The sequence below is a fragment of the Myxine glutinosa genome, chromosome 2 (assembly GCF_964187855.1).
Source record: "Myxine glutinosa chromosome 2, kmMyxGlut1.1, whole genome shotgun sequence".
NCBI classification, from domain to species: Eukaryota; Metazoa; Chordata; class Myxini; order Myxiniformes; family Myxinidae; genus Myxine; species Myxine glutinosa.
In genome coordinates this window covers 93,809,903-93,828,697 of record NC_136262.1, presented here as the reverse complement: position 1 = coordinate 93,828,697, position 18,795 = coordinate 93,809,903, and the positions used below count along the sequence as shown (strand labels likewise).

General features: G+C 46.7%; 1 protein-coding gene across 13 annotated transcripts in view; it reads right to left on the bottom strand.

Moving 5' to 3' along the window:
* LOC137412549 (tyrosine-protein kinase ZAP-70) overlaps window positions 1–18,123 on the bottom strand; it is a 236,057-nt gene extending 217,934 nt beyond the window's left edge. For 2 of the 13 annotated variants that reach the window (XM_078771241.1, XM_078771236.1), the window contains exons 1-2: window positions 16,941–17,144; window positions 16,620–16,642 (exon numbers count right to left, since the gene is read on the bottom strand). In XM_078771241.1, coding sequence (XP_078627367.1) covers window positions 16,620–16,642; window positions 16,941–17,031 — 114 coding nt within the window. In that variant the 5' untranslated portion in view covers window positions 17,032–17,144. Of the gene's footprint in view, window positions 1–16,619; window positions 16,643–16,927 lie in introns of all 13 variants that reach the window. The other 11 variants (XM_078771234.1, XM_078771235.1, XM_078771239.1 and 8 more) reach the window with 10 other exon arrangements.
* Between the last annotated feature and the right edge of the window lie 672 nt (window positions 18,124–18,795).

Sequence of the window (18,795 nt, the reverse complement as noted above, 5' to 3'; positions counted from 1 at the left end):
GTCCGCATTACCATGGGCCTTCCCGGCCCTATGGGCCACATCAAAATCGTACTGCTGCAACTTTTCCAACCACCTTGCAATTTGGCCCTCCGGTTCCTTGAACCGAAGGAGCCATTGCAAGGAGGAATGGTCAGTTCTAACCAAAAATTTCCGCCCGTACAGGTACGGGTGGAAATGGTTCATGGCAGCCAGCATGGCCAATAACTCTTTGCGAGTGACGCAATAATTTCGCTCGGGCCTACTTAAGGCCCGACTATAGTAACCAATCACTCTCTCCACGCCCTCCTGTGTCTGAGACAAAACTGCGCCCAATCCTTCCTGACTCGCATCCGTGTCCAGGGTAAATGTCCCGTCACTGGTGGGGTAAGCTAGAAGGGGTGCGGATGTTAGACACCCCTTCAATTTTTGGAAGGCCTCGTGGCACTCCCGTGTCCAATTAAATCGCGTCCCCTTCTCCGTAAGCCGGTGGAGGGGACGGGCCAACTCCGCAAATTTCGCCACAAAGCGCCGGTAGTAGGAGCAGAGTCCCAAAAATCCCCGCACCTCCTTGATGGTACGTGGTGCGGGCCACTCCTCTACCGCTTTAATTTTGTCTGGGTCCGTTTTTACCCCCTCGCGGCCGATCACGTGACCTAGATAGGCCACCTCTCTTGCAAACAAAGTGCACTTACTCGGGTTCAGCTTCAACCCTGCCTGTCTGAGGCACCCGAACACCTGGTCCAAATTAGCTACTGCCTGGGGGAACGTTTTGGCATGTACTAGGACGTCATCCAGGTACACCAGGCATGATTGCCATGGCATGCCGCCTAGTACATGCTCCATCAATCTTTCAAAGGTGGCGGGGGCGTTACACAAACCAAACGGCATCACAGTAAACTGATACAGTCCCTTACCTGTGGAAAATGCCGTTTTCTCCTTCCCTGCCCTATCCATCTCCACCTGCCAATACCCACTCTTGAGGTCCAAAGTCGAGAACCAATTTGAGCCCGCAACGGCATCGAGGGTGTCATCAATCCTTGGCAGGGGATATGAGTCCTTGAGTGTCACGTTGTTTAGCTGGCGATAGTCCACGCAGAACCGAGTTGGTCCCATCCTTCTTTTTGACCAGCACAACAGGTGACATCCAAGGACTTCCCGAGGGCTCGATCACACCTGCGTCGAGCATTTTTTCAACCTGCTCGTCAGCTTCCGCCCTCTTGCTCCAAGGGAGCCGTCGGGCGGCCTGACGAATAGGCCGGGCCTCACCGGTGTGGATCTGATGTTTCACCAGGCCCGTACGTCCAATATCCTCGGTGGACAAGGAGAAGAGGTCCAAATGGGACCCAACCAGTTTGTGTAAGGCCTCCCTCTGGGTACCTCCCAACTCTACACTACTACGATTTACCATCTCGCAAATGGGATCGGGCCAATTCCTAGAACTTATTGAAGGCTCCCCCTGGGGCCGGCTCGGCTGGACGTTCTCGCCCCTCACTGACGCGACTTCTCTAACTGGGGTGCAGCCAGCTACCTTCGTGCCCCTCACTATAGTGCGTGGTTCTGTGCTAATAATAATTACTCGGACGGCCACCACCGGCCCGTCCGTTTTTACAAGGGTACGGCCCACGATTAAACCAGGTATGGATAGCGCTGCCACCGGTTCGACCAGGCCGCAGGATTCCTGCCATGTCGGGCGAGCTGACCATCGGGCCGGCACGATGGCCTTGGCCCCTGGAGGGATGGTCACGGCCTCAGGAGCCTCCAGCTCCACCCTCTCGGCCGTGCTCACCCCCTCCAATGGTAGCTCCTCCACTCCCCATCGCAGGATCCCCCGACTCAAGTCGATTTTACAACCGCTGGCAGTCAACAAATCCAACCCTATTAAGCATGGGTCGCACACCTCCGCCACCCAAACCTCTATCTCTTGCTTTACCGATCCCAACTTGAGGGTCACAAAACCACGCCCTATGATCGGAGCCGTTGCCCCGGTAGCCAACTGCAAACTATGATTTTCCAGACGCTGGATTTTACCCCAGCCGTCTGCACTCGAATTAAGGACCACGGGGCTGATGATCGTGGCGCTGGCTCCCGTGTCCACCACGGCGTCTACCCCCACGCCGGCAATTTTGCACCGAATTGTCAAACTACCCGTCCCAATTCGGCCACAATGAATGACCTGTCGCGTCAACGAGGGCTTCTCCCCATCCCCTACTGCCGAACACCGCCCTGCATGCCCGGCACGTTCTAGTTTCCCGGGCCCTGGCGGGGGGGTGTCTGAGGTCGGCTAGGCCGATCTATACGGGGCGGAGTTGAGGGCATCGGTTGGCGGGAAACGTCCCGGCGCGGAGCTCGACACTCCCATGCACGGTGACCCATCCGAGCACAATTATAGCACCTCACCTGGTAAGGTGCTTGCCTCCGGTATTCCAAATTCCCCCCCCTGTATGTCCGAATTGGGGTACTCTGTCGTGGACTACCGGGTGCCACCGCTGGGGCCGCCTGCCATGGTCCAGGTCCCGCCAGGCGCCGATCCACTAACCTCCGGACCATGCTCTCCAGGTCAGGGCCCCCGTCGGGGGCGGGCCCCCTTGGGGGGCCGCCCCCCATCACGGGCCCCATCTGACGCACCGCCACTGCGTGGCGCTCGCCTCCCCGGGCCAGGGGCCTCGCTGCTTCCCAACGGGCTGCAGCGTCGGCCGCCTGACTCATGGTCTGCGGGCGCCACATGGCGAGCTGTTGTCGGAGCTCCAGATCCGGAAGGGCCTGAATAAAGTGATCCAGCGCCAGGCTTTCCTGGGAACTCGCTGCCATGTCCGCGTGTGCAATCCCTACTGCGCGGCGAATATCGTGAGCAAGTTCCCCGATGGTCTCCTGGGGCTTGCGTTTACGCTGCGCAAGTTGAGCTTTAACAAGCTCGCTTTGCTGCTCGATACCGAAACGGTTAATTAAAGCCGCACGGAGAGCCGGCAGGGTGAGAGCACCCGGTGGTAAAGCTGTCAGCACCTCCGCCGCCGCACCGCGCAGTGCCCCTACCAGGTGTACTCCACCTTCGTCCGGATTCCAACCGTTGCCTTTACACACGTACTCAAACTGCGCCAGGTACGCCCTCAAATCACTCTTGCCGTCATACGGCGCGAGTGGGACCTTGTGGGCGCCCGAAGGTCGGACCCCGCGCGTCACTCCTTGCGGGATCAACGCGGGACCAACCCGTTCGGGCTCCCACAGTACGTTATTCCCGGGGGGCTCCCGCGCGTCCCCCGTCCCTCCAAACACTACCCCTCCTGGTGTCGATGCCTGGGTCGCCCCTCCGCAACCCGCTACCCACGCCATGCCCCCACATCCTTGCTCACCAGCACCCCCCTCACTCCCCATAGCCAAACCTCCTTGCACACCTCCCCTGTCCATCCACTCCGGACCAGTCATACATCTTACCATTGGTCCCTCACGAACACCTGGGTCTACACCACCCCCCAAGCCGACTGAATCTCCCCTCACATCATATACATTGCCACTCACCTCCGTACTTCGTCGTCGCACCTCCCCTGCCACCTGCAAACTTTTTATTTGGTTAGTGAGCACCTCATCATGATTTGAACACAGACCTTGTACATATTATATGACTTCCTCCTTTATCTCCCTCTTAGTTTCCCTCCGTCTCTTCTTAATTTCACTCACCCCCTCTTCCACCTCCTCTAATTTTTCCTTTACCTCCTTCATCTCCCGGTGCGCCCCCTCTATCTCTTCCTCTAACGCCACCTTAACCGTTTCGATGTGCGTCCTCACCTCTCGGTCCTTCGTCTCCATCACTTCTGTCACCTCCTCCAACTTCTTCGTCAGTCCCTCATGTACCATCTGACATTCCTTTTGTGTTGCTATTAATTCGTTTTTAATGTCCTTTTGTGTCGCTTTCAAATCCCCGATGATTGCAGTGTTCTTTTCCACTTGGTCCGCTAGTTCCCTTTGTCCGACTGTCAGCTGTTCTACTCCCTTCGTCAGATCTTCTATTCCCCCCTGTAACCTAGCCGTATTATTCCTCACCTCTTTCTCCATACGCTTCTCACCTCGCTTTACCTCCTCGCGTAGCCCCGAGACCTCCTCACCCACACCTCGTCGTATCTCCTCCTTCATCTCCCCCATCTCTTTTGTAGATGCCACCCTCATCTGTCCCAATTCATCCCTCTGAGCATCCAGTTTACTTTCTAACCCGATTTGCACCTCCTCTATCTGGTTTCCCATTCGTTTGATTTCCCTGGCAGATTGTTCCCCTATTTCCCGCAATTTGTCCTCCATCCTATTTTCTAACCCCATTAACCCATTTTTCACCTCTTTTATCCCATTGTCTAACCCCTCAAATTTGTCGTCTAACTTCCCAAATTTCTTGTCTAATCCCTCACCGGTACCCCTCGCTTCGTCCCTCATTACCCCCATTTGGCCCTCCAATCGCTCACCCTGAGCATCCATCCGGTTCCCCATTTGTCCCATACTGCTTTTCAAACCTCTAATTTGGTCTCCCAATTGCTCACTATTCTTTTCCATAAGGGCCGTCATTTGCATCATAAAAAGGTTCAAATCCACCGGTGGCGCTACTACGGTCGCGGCAATATTTGGTGCCGCTACACCTACGTGCGCGAGGACGCCATCTTGTGCGTCTGATACTCCCTCAACCGCCTCCTCATTGCTCCCCTCCATTTGATCCTGGGTTACTCCTAACCCCTCCTCTAGCTCACCCACCGGCATTCGATCGCCTTGACCAGCCATGGCGCGATTTCAAAATTCGGGTTTTATAAAACAAAACAAATTTCGGCCGCTCCAAATTTTGACCAAATTTTTTTTTTTTTTTTTTCTATTCGTTTTTTTAAAAAATTTGGTCGGGCCTCGAATCCCACTCCCAGACACCAATTGTTACAGATCGCGGATTAAGATGTGAGTTACCCAGGTTTGGTATTGCCGCGACCTAACAGGATCCCTGACTCACCCGATTCACCCAGAACCTTGGCCGTATCGCACCACAGCTGCTCAATAGGGAAAAGACAAAAACGACGCAATGCAAGAGGAAAAAGGAATAAAACGAGAAGACGTACAGACGAGTAATGGGGTTTATTATTTACACACACAAGCAAAAAGGAGCAATCAAGTTTTATTTACAACACATAAGACGCAGGTCACACAGTGCAAATACTAGCTTATCTACAGACTTAACTTATTCCCAGGACAGAACAAACAAAAGACACTGACTCACGCGGGGAATTGCAGGAATGGCAGGATGTGGATGGCTGGAGGGAGAGGGAGGTCCAAGGGGGTCCCGCAGCACAACCGGCGCGTTTAGCAGCCGCCGTTCAGGCCAGGCCCCACGCTGCTGTTTTGGCTGCTGTTTTGGCTGCTGTTTTGGCTGCTGTTTTGGCTGCTGTTTTGGCTGCTGTTTTCGTCGCGTGCTTTGCCAGGCCTTGTCCCACTCGTCTGGTCCAAACCCTCAACTCTTTCTTGTTTCTCTCACTCCTCACCACCGACTCCTCACCGCAACCAACTGACCACCGACTCCTTACCAACGCAACCACTGACCCTTCTCAGGCAACCGACTCAGACCAACTCAGACCAACTCCTTGTGACCAACTCCAGGCCTTTCTGTCTTCTGCTCTCCTCTGTAAAAACGCATCTCCTCCTGGACACGCCCTGCCTTGGGTTATATAGGCCCCCGCCCCTCAACCTTTGAGAACCTCCCCGATCGCTCTTCCTCCGCCCTCTCTAGCCAAACCCCTGGCTCATGGTTGGTCGAGTGGGGCTGGCTCACTCCTCCCCTCTATGACGAGGTGGAGACACGCCTTTCTTCCCCAACCCTACCTCGTGGCCAATGGTGGTTGAAGAAAACCGCCCAAAATGCGGAAGGCAATTGGAAGGGAGGTTTTGGGAATGGGAATGGAAGTTTTGGGAGTGGGAATGAAGGGAATCTATCTCTTTCACTGGTGCAATGGAGTATTTCTATTAATGGGAGACACAGCCTTACACTAATACACATAATAAGGATATAACTGTCAAAAAAGATATATCGTGTCCTGCATGTATGTTTTATGGACTAACTACGGGAACGCCCTTTGACCTTTATACAACCACAAACGGAGGGAGGAGGGGTGATATTTTACAACAACCTTTTACAACAACATTTTACCACAACAATAAATAAAAAAAACATTCTCATATCCACAACAATATATATATATATATATATATATATACAGACTTGGCATTTAATATGGAATATTTTTTTGTGGGGGTGAACTTACTTTTCAAGATGACTTAGAACCAAAAGTTCATTGGAATTATGTTGAAATTATTCTAGATTTTGTTAATGTGACCTTTAAAAGAAACAAAAACCACATTTGACATTTCGAAACAAATAAATTGATCCTTGAAAGTGATGTAAACTGATATCGAACTCAATTCACGGACAGTACTGTGTTAAACTTCTGTACGTTTTCCAGAAGTATCTCTTTATTTTGCACATTAGCCAAAAAAAATTTCAACAAAAACAAAACCTAAACAAGTACAGATACATTCAAAGTACACCGCCCCATGCCAAATATTTAAATATGCTGCAGCGCGGCATTGCCGGGGCGCCTCCGGCGCCCGGCAATACCGCAGTGCAGCTCATTGAGGCTGCATTGGGACGGAGAGGTGTACACTAATTGATTGATTAATTGTATAATTAAAATCAATAAAAGATTATCACAAAATATTTTCATAATCAATTGGCTAATCGCATAACTAAACCACTAGTGCTTCATCCGAAGATGTATCTTTTAGAAATCTAATTAAATAAGTCATTTATAAAAAATTAAATAATTAATTGATTACTCAATAAATAATTAATCGATTAATCAATAAATAATTAATAGATGAAATGATTAATCAATAAATCAAAAATATCCTTGATAGCCACATCACTTGGTCACTCATGTCCAAATATTAGCTTCCCAGCTCAAAAGGTGCCTGAGATATTGGCCAAATGAGAAAGAAAATAAATAAATGATTAATAATGAAAATAAATAAATAATAATCCTAAAAAAATGTAATTATTAATCAATTTGGTCAGAGAACACATAAACTACCACTATTTCATCAGAATCTGTAACTTTAAAAAAAAAATTTTTTTGTCATTAATCAAATAATTAAATAATTAATCGATTAATTGATTAATTAATAAATCAAAAATATCCTTTGCAGCCAAATCACCTGGTCATTGGCATGTCCAAATATGAACTTCCTAACTCAAAAGGTGCCTGAGTTAATGGTCAGAAGAGAAAGGAAATTTGATTAATTAAATAAGTACTTAATTAATCGCTAATAATTAAATAACTCCTCAATTTATTGATTAATCAAAAAAAAAAATACCGTTTTTGAAAAAGGACTTGCTCACTACTGTGCCGAAATTTCAGCTTCCTAGCTCAAAGGATGGCTGAGATATCGCCCGGACAACCAAGAAAGAAAACAAGAAAGAAAACAAGAAAACAAGAAAGAAACCAGAGTGAAAACTGAGTAATCTCTTTCAGCGTGCGTCACTGCCGAGCCCCCTTTGGTGCCCGGCAATGACGATTTGCAATGCCTGGAGATGGCATAGGAAAGGAGCGGTGTACAATTATGATTGGGATTACGGACAGTAAAATTACGGTTCAGTAGGTCGTGTAACCCCCACGAGCATTCAGGAGAGCACGTACACGTCGAGGCATGCTGTTCACGAGATTTGCCAAGGTTTGGACAGGATCGCTTGCCATGCAGTGACAATAGCCTGCTGCAATTCATGCACAGAGGTGGGCTGCTGGTCCAAGTTGTCGATTTGACGCATTGATTCTGCCCACAAGTTCTCTATCGGATTCATATCCGGGGACATGGCAGGCCACTCCATATGCTCTCCACCATGGTCAGCAAGAAAGTGTTGGATCATGCGAGTACGATGAGGCTGTGCATTGTCATCTTGGAAGACAAAGTTTCCTCGAAAGGCTGCACGAGCAAATGGAAGCAATGTTTCTTCCAGAATGGCCCTGTACTTGAACTGGTTCAGGTTTCCATTCAGAACAACCAGGTCAGTTTTGCCACCTGCATGAAAAGCAGCCCAAACGGTCACCCCACCACCTCCAGCTTGGACTCTTGGCACTATACAATCTTAATTGTAGGCTTCATGCACTTGTCTGCGCACTCTGACGCGGCCATCTTGACGTTAAACCAGAAATCTAGACTCGTCACTGAAGATCATGTGATTCCAGTGTCCTGGATGCCTTTGACGGTGCTCTCTGGCCCACTGTAATCGGCGCTGGCGGTGTTGTCTGGTCAGGCATGGCTTTCTCAGGGGACGCTTGGCACCATAGCCTGCTTGAACCAGTCGTTGGTTGACTAGCCTTCTGATACAGGCACATTTGTCAGTTGCTGCCACTCAGCCCTAAGCCGATTAGCTGACTTGGTACGGCCATTGCGGACTAACCAGTGCAGCTGCCGATCATCCCTCCTTGTGGTTCTGCGGGGACGTCCTGGCCTCGGTATTGGAGTAGGGACACCCCTCTGAACATTTCGTTTCAGGATCTTTGACACCTGACCTTGAGTGATGCCATACTGCCGAACAATAGCACACTGTTTCATGCCGGAATTTCGTAAGGCCACCACTCCATGACAAACAGCATTGTCTAGTTGACGGACCATCTCCAGAGGAAGCGGCAATAACTTTTGTAGACGTGCAGCAGTTGTTTTCCACGAATACAGAACGCAGCAACCCTTATATACCCGATTGTGAAGCCAATCGTCAAATGTACCTGTCCGTACATTTTGTCACGCTACCTGTGATATAATCCTGTTATTGACTTCTTGCTGTGACAGACAATCAGTGACATGGTTCTTTCAACATAGAAATCACCGAAGCATATAAGAAACTCACCAGATTGATATGCTGAGTTCAGAAAGTAAACCCAAGTCAAGAAAAAAAAAATATTCCATATTAAATGCCAAGTCTGCATATATATATATATATATATGTATATATATATATATATATATATATATATATATATATATATATATTGTTGTGGATATGAGAATGGTTTTTTTTTTGTTGTTCTTGTGTAAATTGTTGTAAAAAAGCGCCCTCCTTGCTCCAGTTATGTATAAAGGTCAAAGTGCGTCCCGTAATTAGTTCATAAACACCACACGTTAGCCAATCATAGATTTCCCCCCTTGTTGACAGTTATATCCTTATTATGTGTATTAGTGTAAGGCTGTCGCTTCCATTAATTGAAATACTCCATTGCACCAAGTGAAATAAGGTAGATTCCCTTCCAACCCCCCTTTCGTCAATTGCCAACTGCATTTGGCTGTTGTCTGCAATTGCCGCCATTAAGCGTGGTCAGCTCGGGGAAGAAGGGCGTGCCCGCCCATCGTCATCAAGGGCGGAGCCAGAGGGCCGTGCCGACCAATCAGGGCCGAGGCAAGCTGACCGATGGGCGTGTCCTGGACACTGGCGGCTTGATCGCCTGAGGCGCTATAAAAGCGCGCGCGCAAAAGCCGAGAAGTTGTTGTTGGACTAAGCAAGAGAGGGAGAGGTGAATTAAAAGAGTTGCGCCAAAGGTTCCAAGAAGGAGTTGCACCAGAGAGGATCCCTGAAAGAGCAGCGGCATGCAGCAGCTTCAGCCACAGCAGCTTCAGCCACAGCAGCTTCAGCCACAGCAGCTTCGGGGCTTTGACGGCAGTTTCGAGCGGGGCCGCGAAGGAACGGCGGCTGCTAAACGCACCGATCGAGAAAGGGCGGCGGCTGCTCATCCCCGACCCGACCGTGCTGCGGTTCCAGCTGAACCTTCCGCTCCCTCCAGCCATCCACCTCCTGCCATTCCTGTCATCATCCCCCGTGTAAGTGTGCTTGTAGTCTGTCTTTTGTCTTGTCCCTGGGTATAAGTAAGCTTGTATAAGTTAATATTTGTACTGTGTCTCCTTGATTCCTTCTGTCTTAATTGTATTATCCTTCCTTCTCCTTGGTTTCTTTTGGTTGTAAATAGTAAATAAATTATATTTGTATTCCTTACCCTTTGTCTTTCTTCTTCTTCACATCCTTCGCTTTAGTCTTTTCCCCATTGAATATCTGTGGCGCGATTTTGGCCAACGTTCAGGAATCGGGTTAGTCGGGGTAACTGTTAGGGCCGCGGCGCCATCCGCTCGGCAAATCAACATCTTATCCGCGGTCCGTAACAATTGGTGTCGGGAGCGGGATTGGACCCGAAGCGCGCTTAACGCGCTCAAAATTACGAGCTGCTGAAATTTGTTTTGTTTAAAAAAACAAAAAAAAAAACGAACTTTGAAATCGCGCCATTGCTAGTCAAGGCGATCGGATGCCGGTGGGGGAACTAGAAGAGGGGTTAGGGGTAACCCAGGATCAGAGGGAAGAAATGGGGGAGAGCAATGAGGAGGTGGTTGAGGAGGTGTCAGGCGCGCAAAATGGCGTCCTCGCGCACGTGGGTGTAGCGGCACCAAATGTAGCGGCGCCCGTGACCGTAGCAGCACCAAATTGCGCTGCGCACTTAGCCGCGGTGGCCGAGCCCACGGCGCCGATAGACATGAACCTCTTTCTGATTCAACTCGCGGCAAGCATGGAGAAGCTAAATGATAAGATGGATGCTCAGGGTCAGCAATTGAGGGGCCAAATGAGGGACGAAGCAAGGGGTACTAGTGAGCAATTAAGAGACGGGTTAAACAATATGGTAAATAAATTTGAGGGGTTAGACAAGAAATTTGAGGGGTTAGACAATGGGATAGAAGGGGTGAAACATGGGTTAACGGGGGTGGAAAATAGAATGGCTGCCCAGGAGAATCAGATAGAGGGGGTGAAAAATGGGTTAAGGGGGTTAGAAAACACAATGGACGACAAATTGCTGGGTAGTAGGGGAGCAATCCGCCTGGGAAATCAAACGGATGGGGAACCAGATAGAGGAGGTGAAAATGGGGTTAGAAGGTAAATTGGATGCTCAGAGGGATGAATTGGGACAGATGAGGGTGGCATCTACAAAAGAGATGGAGGAGGTCTCGGGGGTACGCGAGGAGGTAAAGCGAGGTGAGAAGCGTATGGAGAAAGAGGTGAGGCATAATACGGCTAGGTTACAAGTGGGCATAGAAGACCTGATGCAGGAAATAGAGCAGCTGACGGTGGGACAAAAAGAACTAGTGGATCAAGTAGAAAAGAACACTGCGGTACTAGGAGGGTTGAAAGTGACACAAAAAGAAATCAAGAACGAATTAATAGCGACACAGAGGGAATGTCAGATGGTACGTGAGGGACTGACAACGAGGCTGGACGAGGTGACGGAGGCAATGGAGACGAAGGACCGGGAGGTGAGGACGCACATAGAAACGGTTAAAGTGGCGTTAGAGGACGAAATTGAGGAGACGCACCGGGAAATAAAAGAGGTGAAGCAAAAGTTAGAGGAAGTGGAAGAGGGGGTGAGTGAAATTAAGAAGAGACGGAGGGAAACTAAGAGGAAGATAAAGGAGGAGGTGATGGAATATGTTCATAGTCTAGTAGGAAGACTAGGTCCCCCTGCACCCCCCGGAGATATACTTCTAATCAGTGTTTCTAGATTGGAAAAATGTGTAGAAAATGACTAGCTATGGCCCCAAGCTGAAAAAATGTCCCACATACCATTTTTATGCAAATTACTGCTGCAAATTTTATGCAAAATTATGCAAATTTTATGCAAATTTTTGATGAGGAGTAGAGTTGAGGGGTCTTTGAGGGCTTCATCGAGGTGCTCTCGGTTGCAAGACTGGGTCATTCTGAGAAGCACAGCAGGGTCAGAGATCATGATGTTCTCCTCCTCAGTGAATCTCTCCATCAACAGCCTCTCCATTGCCTCACACACTGTTTTGAGGCAAAAGAGGGACTTTGCGTAGGCCTTTCCACTGAGAACACCTTTGAGAGATCCACTTGTTACTAGTTGTGCCTCAAAGAGAATCTCTGCATATCCAGAACCACGCATCTTGTGTCCAGTGAGCATCCCGATGTAGTTCATGGATGTGTGGAAGGGTCCAATCGTTACTACATGACTAGCAAATTCATTTGGCCAGCGCCAGATGATGGGAAGGGCTTTCATGCAGACACCCAGATCAAATGTATTCAGGACCCATCTCTGACCCACCTCAGCAGTTGCTGCCTCGGAACGCTTCAGTAGCTCACGAACAACTGCGTTGTCTGTGATCGGTCTGTGCCTGGTGCCTGCATGGCATGGCAATGGCCTGCAGCCTGTGCCTGGGCTAGGGGGTTTCACCTCTGCAACTGGTTCTCCCCCACCCAGCAAATCAACAGTCGACTACTGCACGCCTATCCACCAACCGATCACAGACAACGCAGTTGTTCGTGAGCTACTGAAGCGTTCCGAGGCAGCAACTGCTGAGGTGGGTCAGAGATGGGTCCTGAATACATTTGATCTGGGTGTCTGCATGAAAGCCCTTCCCATCATCTGGCGCTGGCCAAATGAATTTGCTAGTCATGTAGTAACGATTGGACCCTTCCACACATCCATGAACTACATCGGGATGCTCACTGGACACAAGATGCGTGGTTCTGGATATGCAGAGATTCTCTTTGAGGCACAACTAGTAACAAGTGGATCTCTCAAAGGTGTTCTCAGTGGAAAGGCCTACGCAAAGTCCCTCTTTTGCCTCAAAACAGTGTGTGAGGCAATGGAGAGGCTGTTGATGGAGAGATTCACTGAGGAGGAGAACATCATGATCTCTGACCCTGCTGTGCTTCTCAGAATGACCCAGTCTTGCAACCGAGAGCACCTCGATGAAGCCCTCAAAGACCCCTCAACTCTACTCCTCATCAAAAATTTGCATAAAATTTGCATAATTTTGCATAAAATTTGCAGCAGTAATTTGCATAAAAATGGTATGTGGGACATTTTTTCAGCTTGGGGCCATAGCTAGTCATTTTCTACACATTTTTTCCAATCTAGAAACACTGATTAGAAGTATATCTCCGGGGGGTGCAGGGGGACCTAGTCTTCCTACTAGACTATCAAGGTCGGTGCTCAAATCGTGATGGTGTGCTCGCTAACCAAATAAAGAGTTTGCAGGTGGCGAAGGAGGTGCGGAGACGAGGTGCCGAGGTGAGTGGCGATATACGTGGAAATGTATATGATGTGAGGGGAGCTTCAGTCGGCTTGGGGGTTGATTTGGATCCGGGTGTTCGTGAGAGGCCGTTGATGAAGTGTGCGACAGGTACGGTGTGCGAAAGAGGAGGTGTGCGAGAATGTCTGACTCTGGGGTGTGTGAGGAAAAAGTGCGCGCCAAGGAGTGAGTGTGCTGTCGAGAGTGAGTTGTCGAGCATGAGGAAAGAGTGCGCTGTCAAGAGTAAGGGAGAATGCACACCTGTGGTGAGTGTTACGGAGGGTGTAACGGGAGAGTGAACCGGGTTTAGTCGGGGAACAACTGTTCGGCCGCGGTGCCTTCGCTCGGCAAACAACATCCTTATCCGCGGACCGTAACAATATATATATACTAGCAGAAGTACCCGGCATTGCCGGGCGGGGGAGGGGAGGGGGAGGGGGAAGTGGAGGGGAGGGGAACGGGGGGAGAGCGAGCCCCTTGGTAAAGCGAGCGATTTTTTTTTTTCATAGCGTCATAGCGTCATAGCGTTCATAGCGTCATAGCGTTCATAGCGTTTCATAGCGTCATAGCGATTTTTTTTTTCATAGCATCACAGCGTCATATCGTTCATAGCTTCATCGCGTTTCATAGCGTTATAGCATCATAGCGTCATAGCGTCATATCGTTCATAGCGTCATCGCGTTCATAGCGTTTCATAGCGTCATAGCGATTTTTTTTTTCATAGCGTCATAGCGTCATATCGTTCATAGCTTCATAGCATCATAGCGTTCATAGCGTCATAGCGTTCATAGCGTTTCATAGGGTCATAGCGATTTTTTTTTTCATAGCGTCATAGCGTTCATAGCGTCATAGCGTCATCACGTGATCGCTCTGAGCGAATCAGCACCGACCTGCTCTGATTCCGTTGATTCCGTGCGCTGAAATGCGCTGAGGTAAATATGAATTAAAAATATGGATCGTCAAATATTTTGAGTTTGGCCACGTTCGTCCCAGGCTCAATGGCCATGTCTATGCCAAATATCAAGCACGTAAGCCTCTCCGTTTAGGAGTCTATCGGTAACATTACACACACACACACACACACACACACACAAACTGTGTTTTATATACTAGGGCATTGCCCGTACTATATATATATATCTAAAATTATATCCCCCCCCCCTCTATTTACATGAAATGGTTTGGTCCAAAGCGAACGGCTTGCGAGTGGTGACAATCCCCCCCCTCTATTTACATGCAATGGTTCGGTCCAAAGCGAACGGCTTCCGGAGTTTGGTAAAGAAATCGCCATCGCGTACACAAACGCGCAGGAAAGCGAATGAATCGCAAATTCGTTTTTATTAGTTGTAAAACATAGTTTAACGCCAACATAGTTTGCAAACGTGAAATAAATGAATACGCTCTCAAATGTGCCATCCGAGGCAGAGTGTGCCCGCCACGTTCGGCACACGCGATCGTTCGCTGCTCTCTGATTGGTTGAATCGTTTTTTGGACATAGCTCGGTAAGTAATTGTCCGATTAATATGAAACCTTGAAAAGGCACATCCTCGGGTCCCCAGCAATATACCTGGCAAGTGAAAAGTATATCGGACCCGTGGTTGTCGAGAAACAGCGGTCACAGACAGACAAACGTACAAACGTACAAACGTACAGACAGAGATTACTGGAATTATAGATAGATATATATATATATATATATATATATATATATATATATATATATATATATATATATATATATATACATATATATATATATACATATATATATACATATATATATATATACTGTATATACATACATATATATATATATATATATATATATATATATATATATATATATACATATATACATATATATATACATATATACATATATATATATACATATATACATATATATATACATATATACATATATATATACATATATACATATATATATACATATATACATACATATATACATATATACATATATACATATATATATATATATATATATATATATATATATATATATATATATATATATATATATATATATATATATATATATATATATATATATATATATATACATACAGTGCATTCAGAAAGTATTCAGACCCTTTCACTTTTCTCACATTTTGTTATGTTGCAGCCTTATGCTGATATCGTTTATATTCATTTTTTCCCTTGTCAATGTACACTCAATACCCCATAATGACAAAGAGAAAAGAGGATTTTAGAAAGTTTTGCAAATTTATAAATAAAAAAAAACTGAAATATCACATTTACATAAATATTCAGACCCTTTGCTATGACACTTGAAATTTAGCTCAGGTGTCTCCCATTTGTCTTGATCATCTTTGAGATATTTCTGCACCTTGATTGGAGTCCACCTGTGGTAAATTCAATTGATTGGACATGATTTGAAAAGGCACACACCTGTCTATATAAGGTCTCACAGCTGACAATGCACATCATATCAGAGCAAAAATCAAGCCATGAGGTCGAAGGAACTGCCCGCAGAGCTCAGAGACAGGATTGTGTCGAGGCACAGATCTGGGCAAGCCTACAAAAAAATCTTTGCTGCATTGAAGGTTCCCAAGAGCACAGTGGCCTCCATAATTCTTAAATGGAAGAAGTTTGGAACAACCAGGACTCTTCCTAGAGCTGGCCGCCCGGCCAAACTGAGCAATTGGGGCAAAATGGCCTTGGTAAGAGAGGTGACCAAGAACCCGATGGTCACTCTGGCTGAGCTCCAGAGATCCTGTGTGGAGATGGGAGAAACTTCCAGAAGGACAACCATCACTGCTACACTCCACCGATCTGGGCTTTATGGCAAAGTGGCCAGACAGAAGCCTCTCCTCAGTGAAAGACACATGAAAGCCCACAGAATCTTGTTTCTCACAGTCTGAGAGTCCTTGAGGTGCTTTTTTGCAAACTCCAAGCGGGCTTTCATATATTTGCAATATGAAAGCTAAATATTCAGTGGTTTTTGAAATATCGCGTACACAAGAGTACATGGACAGATGCTCGGTTATGGACGGATGATCGGTCGGTCGGATGGGGGTAATTTTAATGTCCCAGTCTCTGACCTTGTCGGAGGACGGGTGACAAAAACGAATAAACACCGGTGCCAAGAATGTATGCTAATGATCCAGAAAATAGTCTTTACTGGGAATGGGATCAAGAAGATCTGGATACTAAATCGATGGGTTTGATAACGGCATCATTCCCAAAGGGGTATGTCTCCACAAAAATGCGGGCATATAACATCCCTACCAAGCACTTTCATGCTAATTACCTTTCTCCTTAATCTATTTAATTATTTCCTAATTAATGACTAATCTGCCATGTATATCGCTCTAATTACGTTCGTATTTTACCCTCAAGCACCCACAACCTGCTTTTTAACTCTAACAAATGTTGAAACAACACAATCATATAAATAATAAATCCAATTATGACCTTCAGTTTTTGATTTTATTACAATGTTGGTATAAATTTTGCAATTAACACACCTGAAGTTGGTTTTCATCGTAGTCTGAAACAGAAAAAGGTAGCTGGTTAATGAAATGTTTCTTATAAATAAGTACAAAACACCCATTACATAGTGTTTGGCAATATAACTTTCAGTGAGCATTATAAAACAGAATTACTTGTTACAGCTCACACCAACCACCATTCACTAGAGGCAACGATAAACCAGAAGCAATGGTTGTTAACACTGCTGAGAAGGCTAAACGGAAGCATCTGCAGCATGAACTTCCTTGTGGTCATGCTCCTTAATGCCCCCCACCCCCTGTCTCCTCCTTCTCTTTTTCACTACAAGTGAAACTTACCAGGATACCCGGGAACTACGCAAGCCTCTGCCAGCTTGCACAGCAAACCATCATCCTTTGTACTGTAATGTTCCACCAGCTGAAGCAACATGGATTGATGATGTCAATGTTTCTGTGACAACAGGCTCATGGTGGAGGCTGCACTTAAACAAATCACATGCAGGGCAAGGACAATGGGAGACATCACTGTACTTTTTCATGAATTATATGGAGGACATCAATAGACAATTGGAAAATCAACAGTATGCGCAATTTGAAGTTGGGACCTTCTTGTCAAGAGGTAAGTGCCAAGATGGGAACACCAAAAAAGGCAAAGCATGAATAAGACTAGAACGGCACTCAGTAGATAGTATACATCTGCTAGGTAAACAGTTTACGTTTTGTATCCTGGAGTAGAACAGAAAATCACAATACAGAATCAAATTTCATCAAAATCATCCATCCACAACTTTTTTTAAGATATCCTGCTATGTATCGTTTTTGGCCCTATCTCCCAATGGTGGAGATTCACTCTAAAAATTATACTAGCTGGATCCAGATCCGGATCTTCACCAAAAATTGAATTGATTCTTCCTTGTCACACATACAACCTGTCCACCAAGTTTTGTCTAAATCCGTCCATAACTTTTTGAGACATCCTACTATATGTTGGTTTTAGCAAGATCACTCAATGGTGAAGAATCACTTGAAAAATTAAATAATTCTCATATCCGAATCCATATTCAGATCTTCACCAAAATCGAATCGATTCTTCCTTGTCATACACACAACCGGTTCACCAAGTTTTGTCTAAATCCGTCCATAACTTTTTGAGATATCCTACTATGTATTGTTTATGGCCCTATCTCCCAATGGTGGAGATTCACTCTAAAAATTATACTAGCTGGATCCAGATCCGGATCTTCACCAAAAATTGAATTGATTCTTCCTTGTCACACATACAACCTGTCCACCAAGTTTTGTCCAAATCCGTCCATAACTTTTTGAGACATCCTACTATATGTTGGTTTTAGCCCGATCACTCAATGGTGAAGAATCACTTAAAAAATTAAATAATTCTCATATCCGAATCCATATTCAGATCTTCACCAAAATCGAATCGATTCTTCCTCGTCACACACACAACCGGTTCACCAAGTTTTGTCTAAATCCGTCCATAACCTTTTGAGATATCCTGCTACGTATTGTTTATGGCGTCATAGCGCCATAAACACCGGTGCCAGAAGACACGACACAAGTAACATAGGGAATGTTGTGGTGTGTGTGGGCCCAGGAAAGGGCCTGAAATCACTCCTGGGGGGGGAGTCCTAATGGGGGCGACAGGCCCCGGGGGTGTCACAAAAGACACTTGACGCGTGCCCACGTGTGCCCGTGTGGAAAACAGGGTGGGTGCCCACCGACGCGCGTGACAAAAAAATCGAACGCATGGCAAGGTCCTTTTGAGGGACGCTAAAGACGATTGTGCTTGGCTTGTGCTTGTGGTGTGTGTGTGCTGAAAATGGAAACGTTAAAAAACGTAGTTATATTTAGTGAACCCGAAATGCTGTTTTGTTATTTAAAAAAAATAAATTATCCACTCCACACGAAAGGCTAATGTGCTTTTAAAAAGACCTATGGTATATGGTGTGGTATCATGCGATAGACCGTGGATGGAACGTCGTTACGTGTGCGTATACGTGCTTCGATTCCACAAAACGAACTTGCGATGGGTACATATTTATGGATGCAGCGTATGATGCGATAAACAATAAAATGCCCCTGCCAGTGTTACGTGGTGTGGCACGGTGTGTGTTGGTCCCTTCCTCGTTATACGTTATTTATGGCATGACGTACATGCTGGTTTTTGTGCGGGATC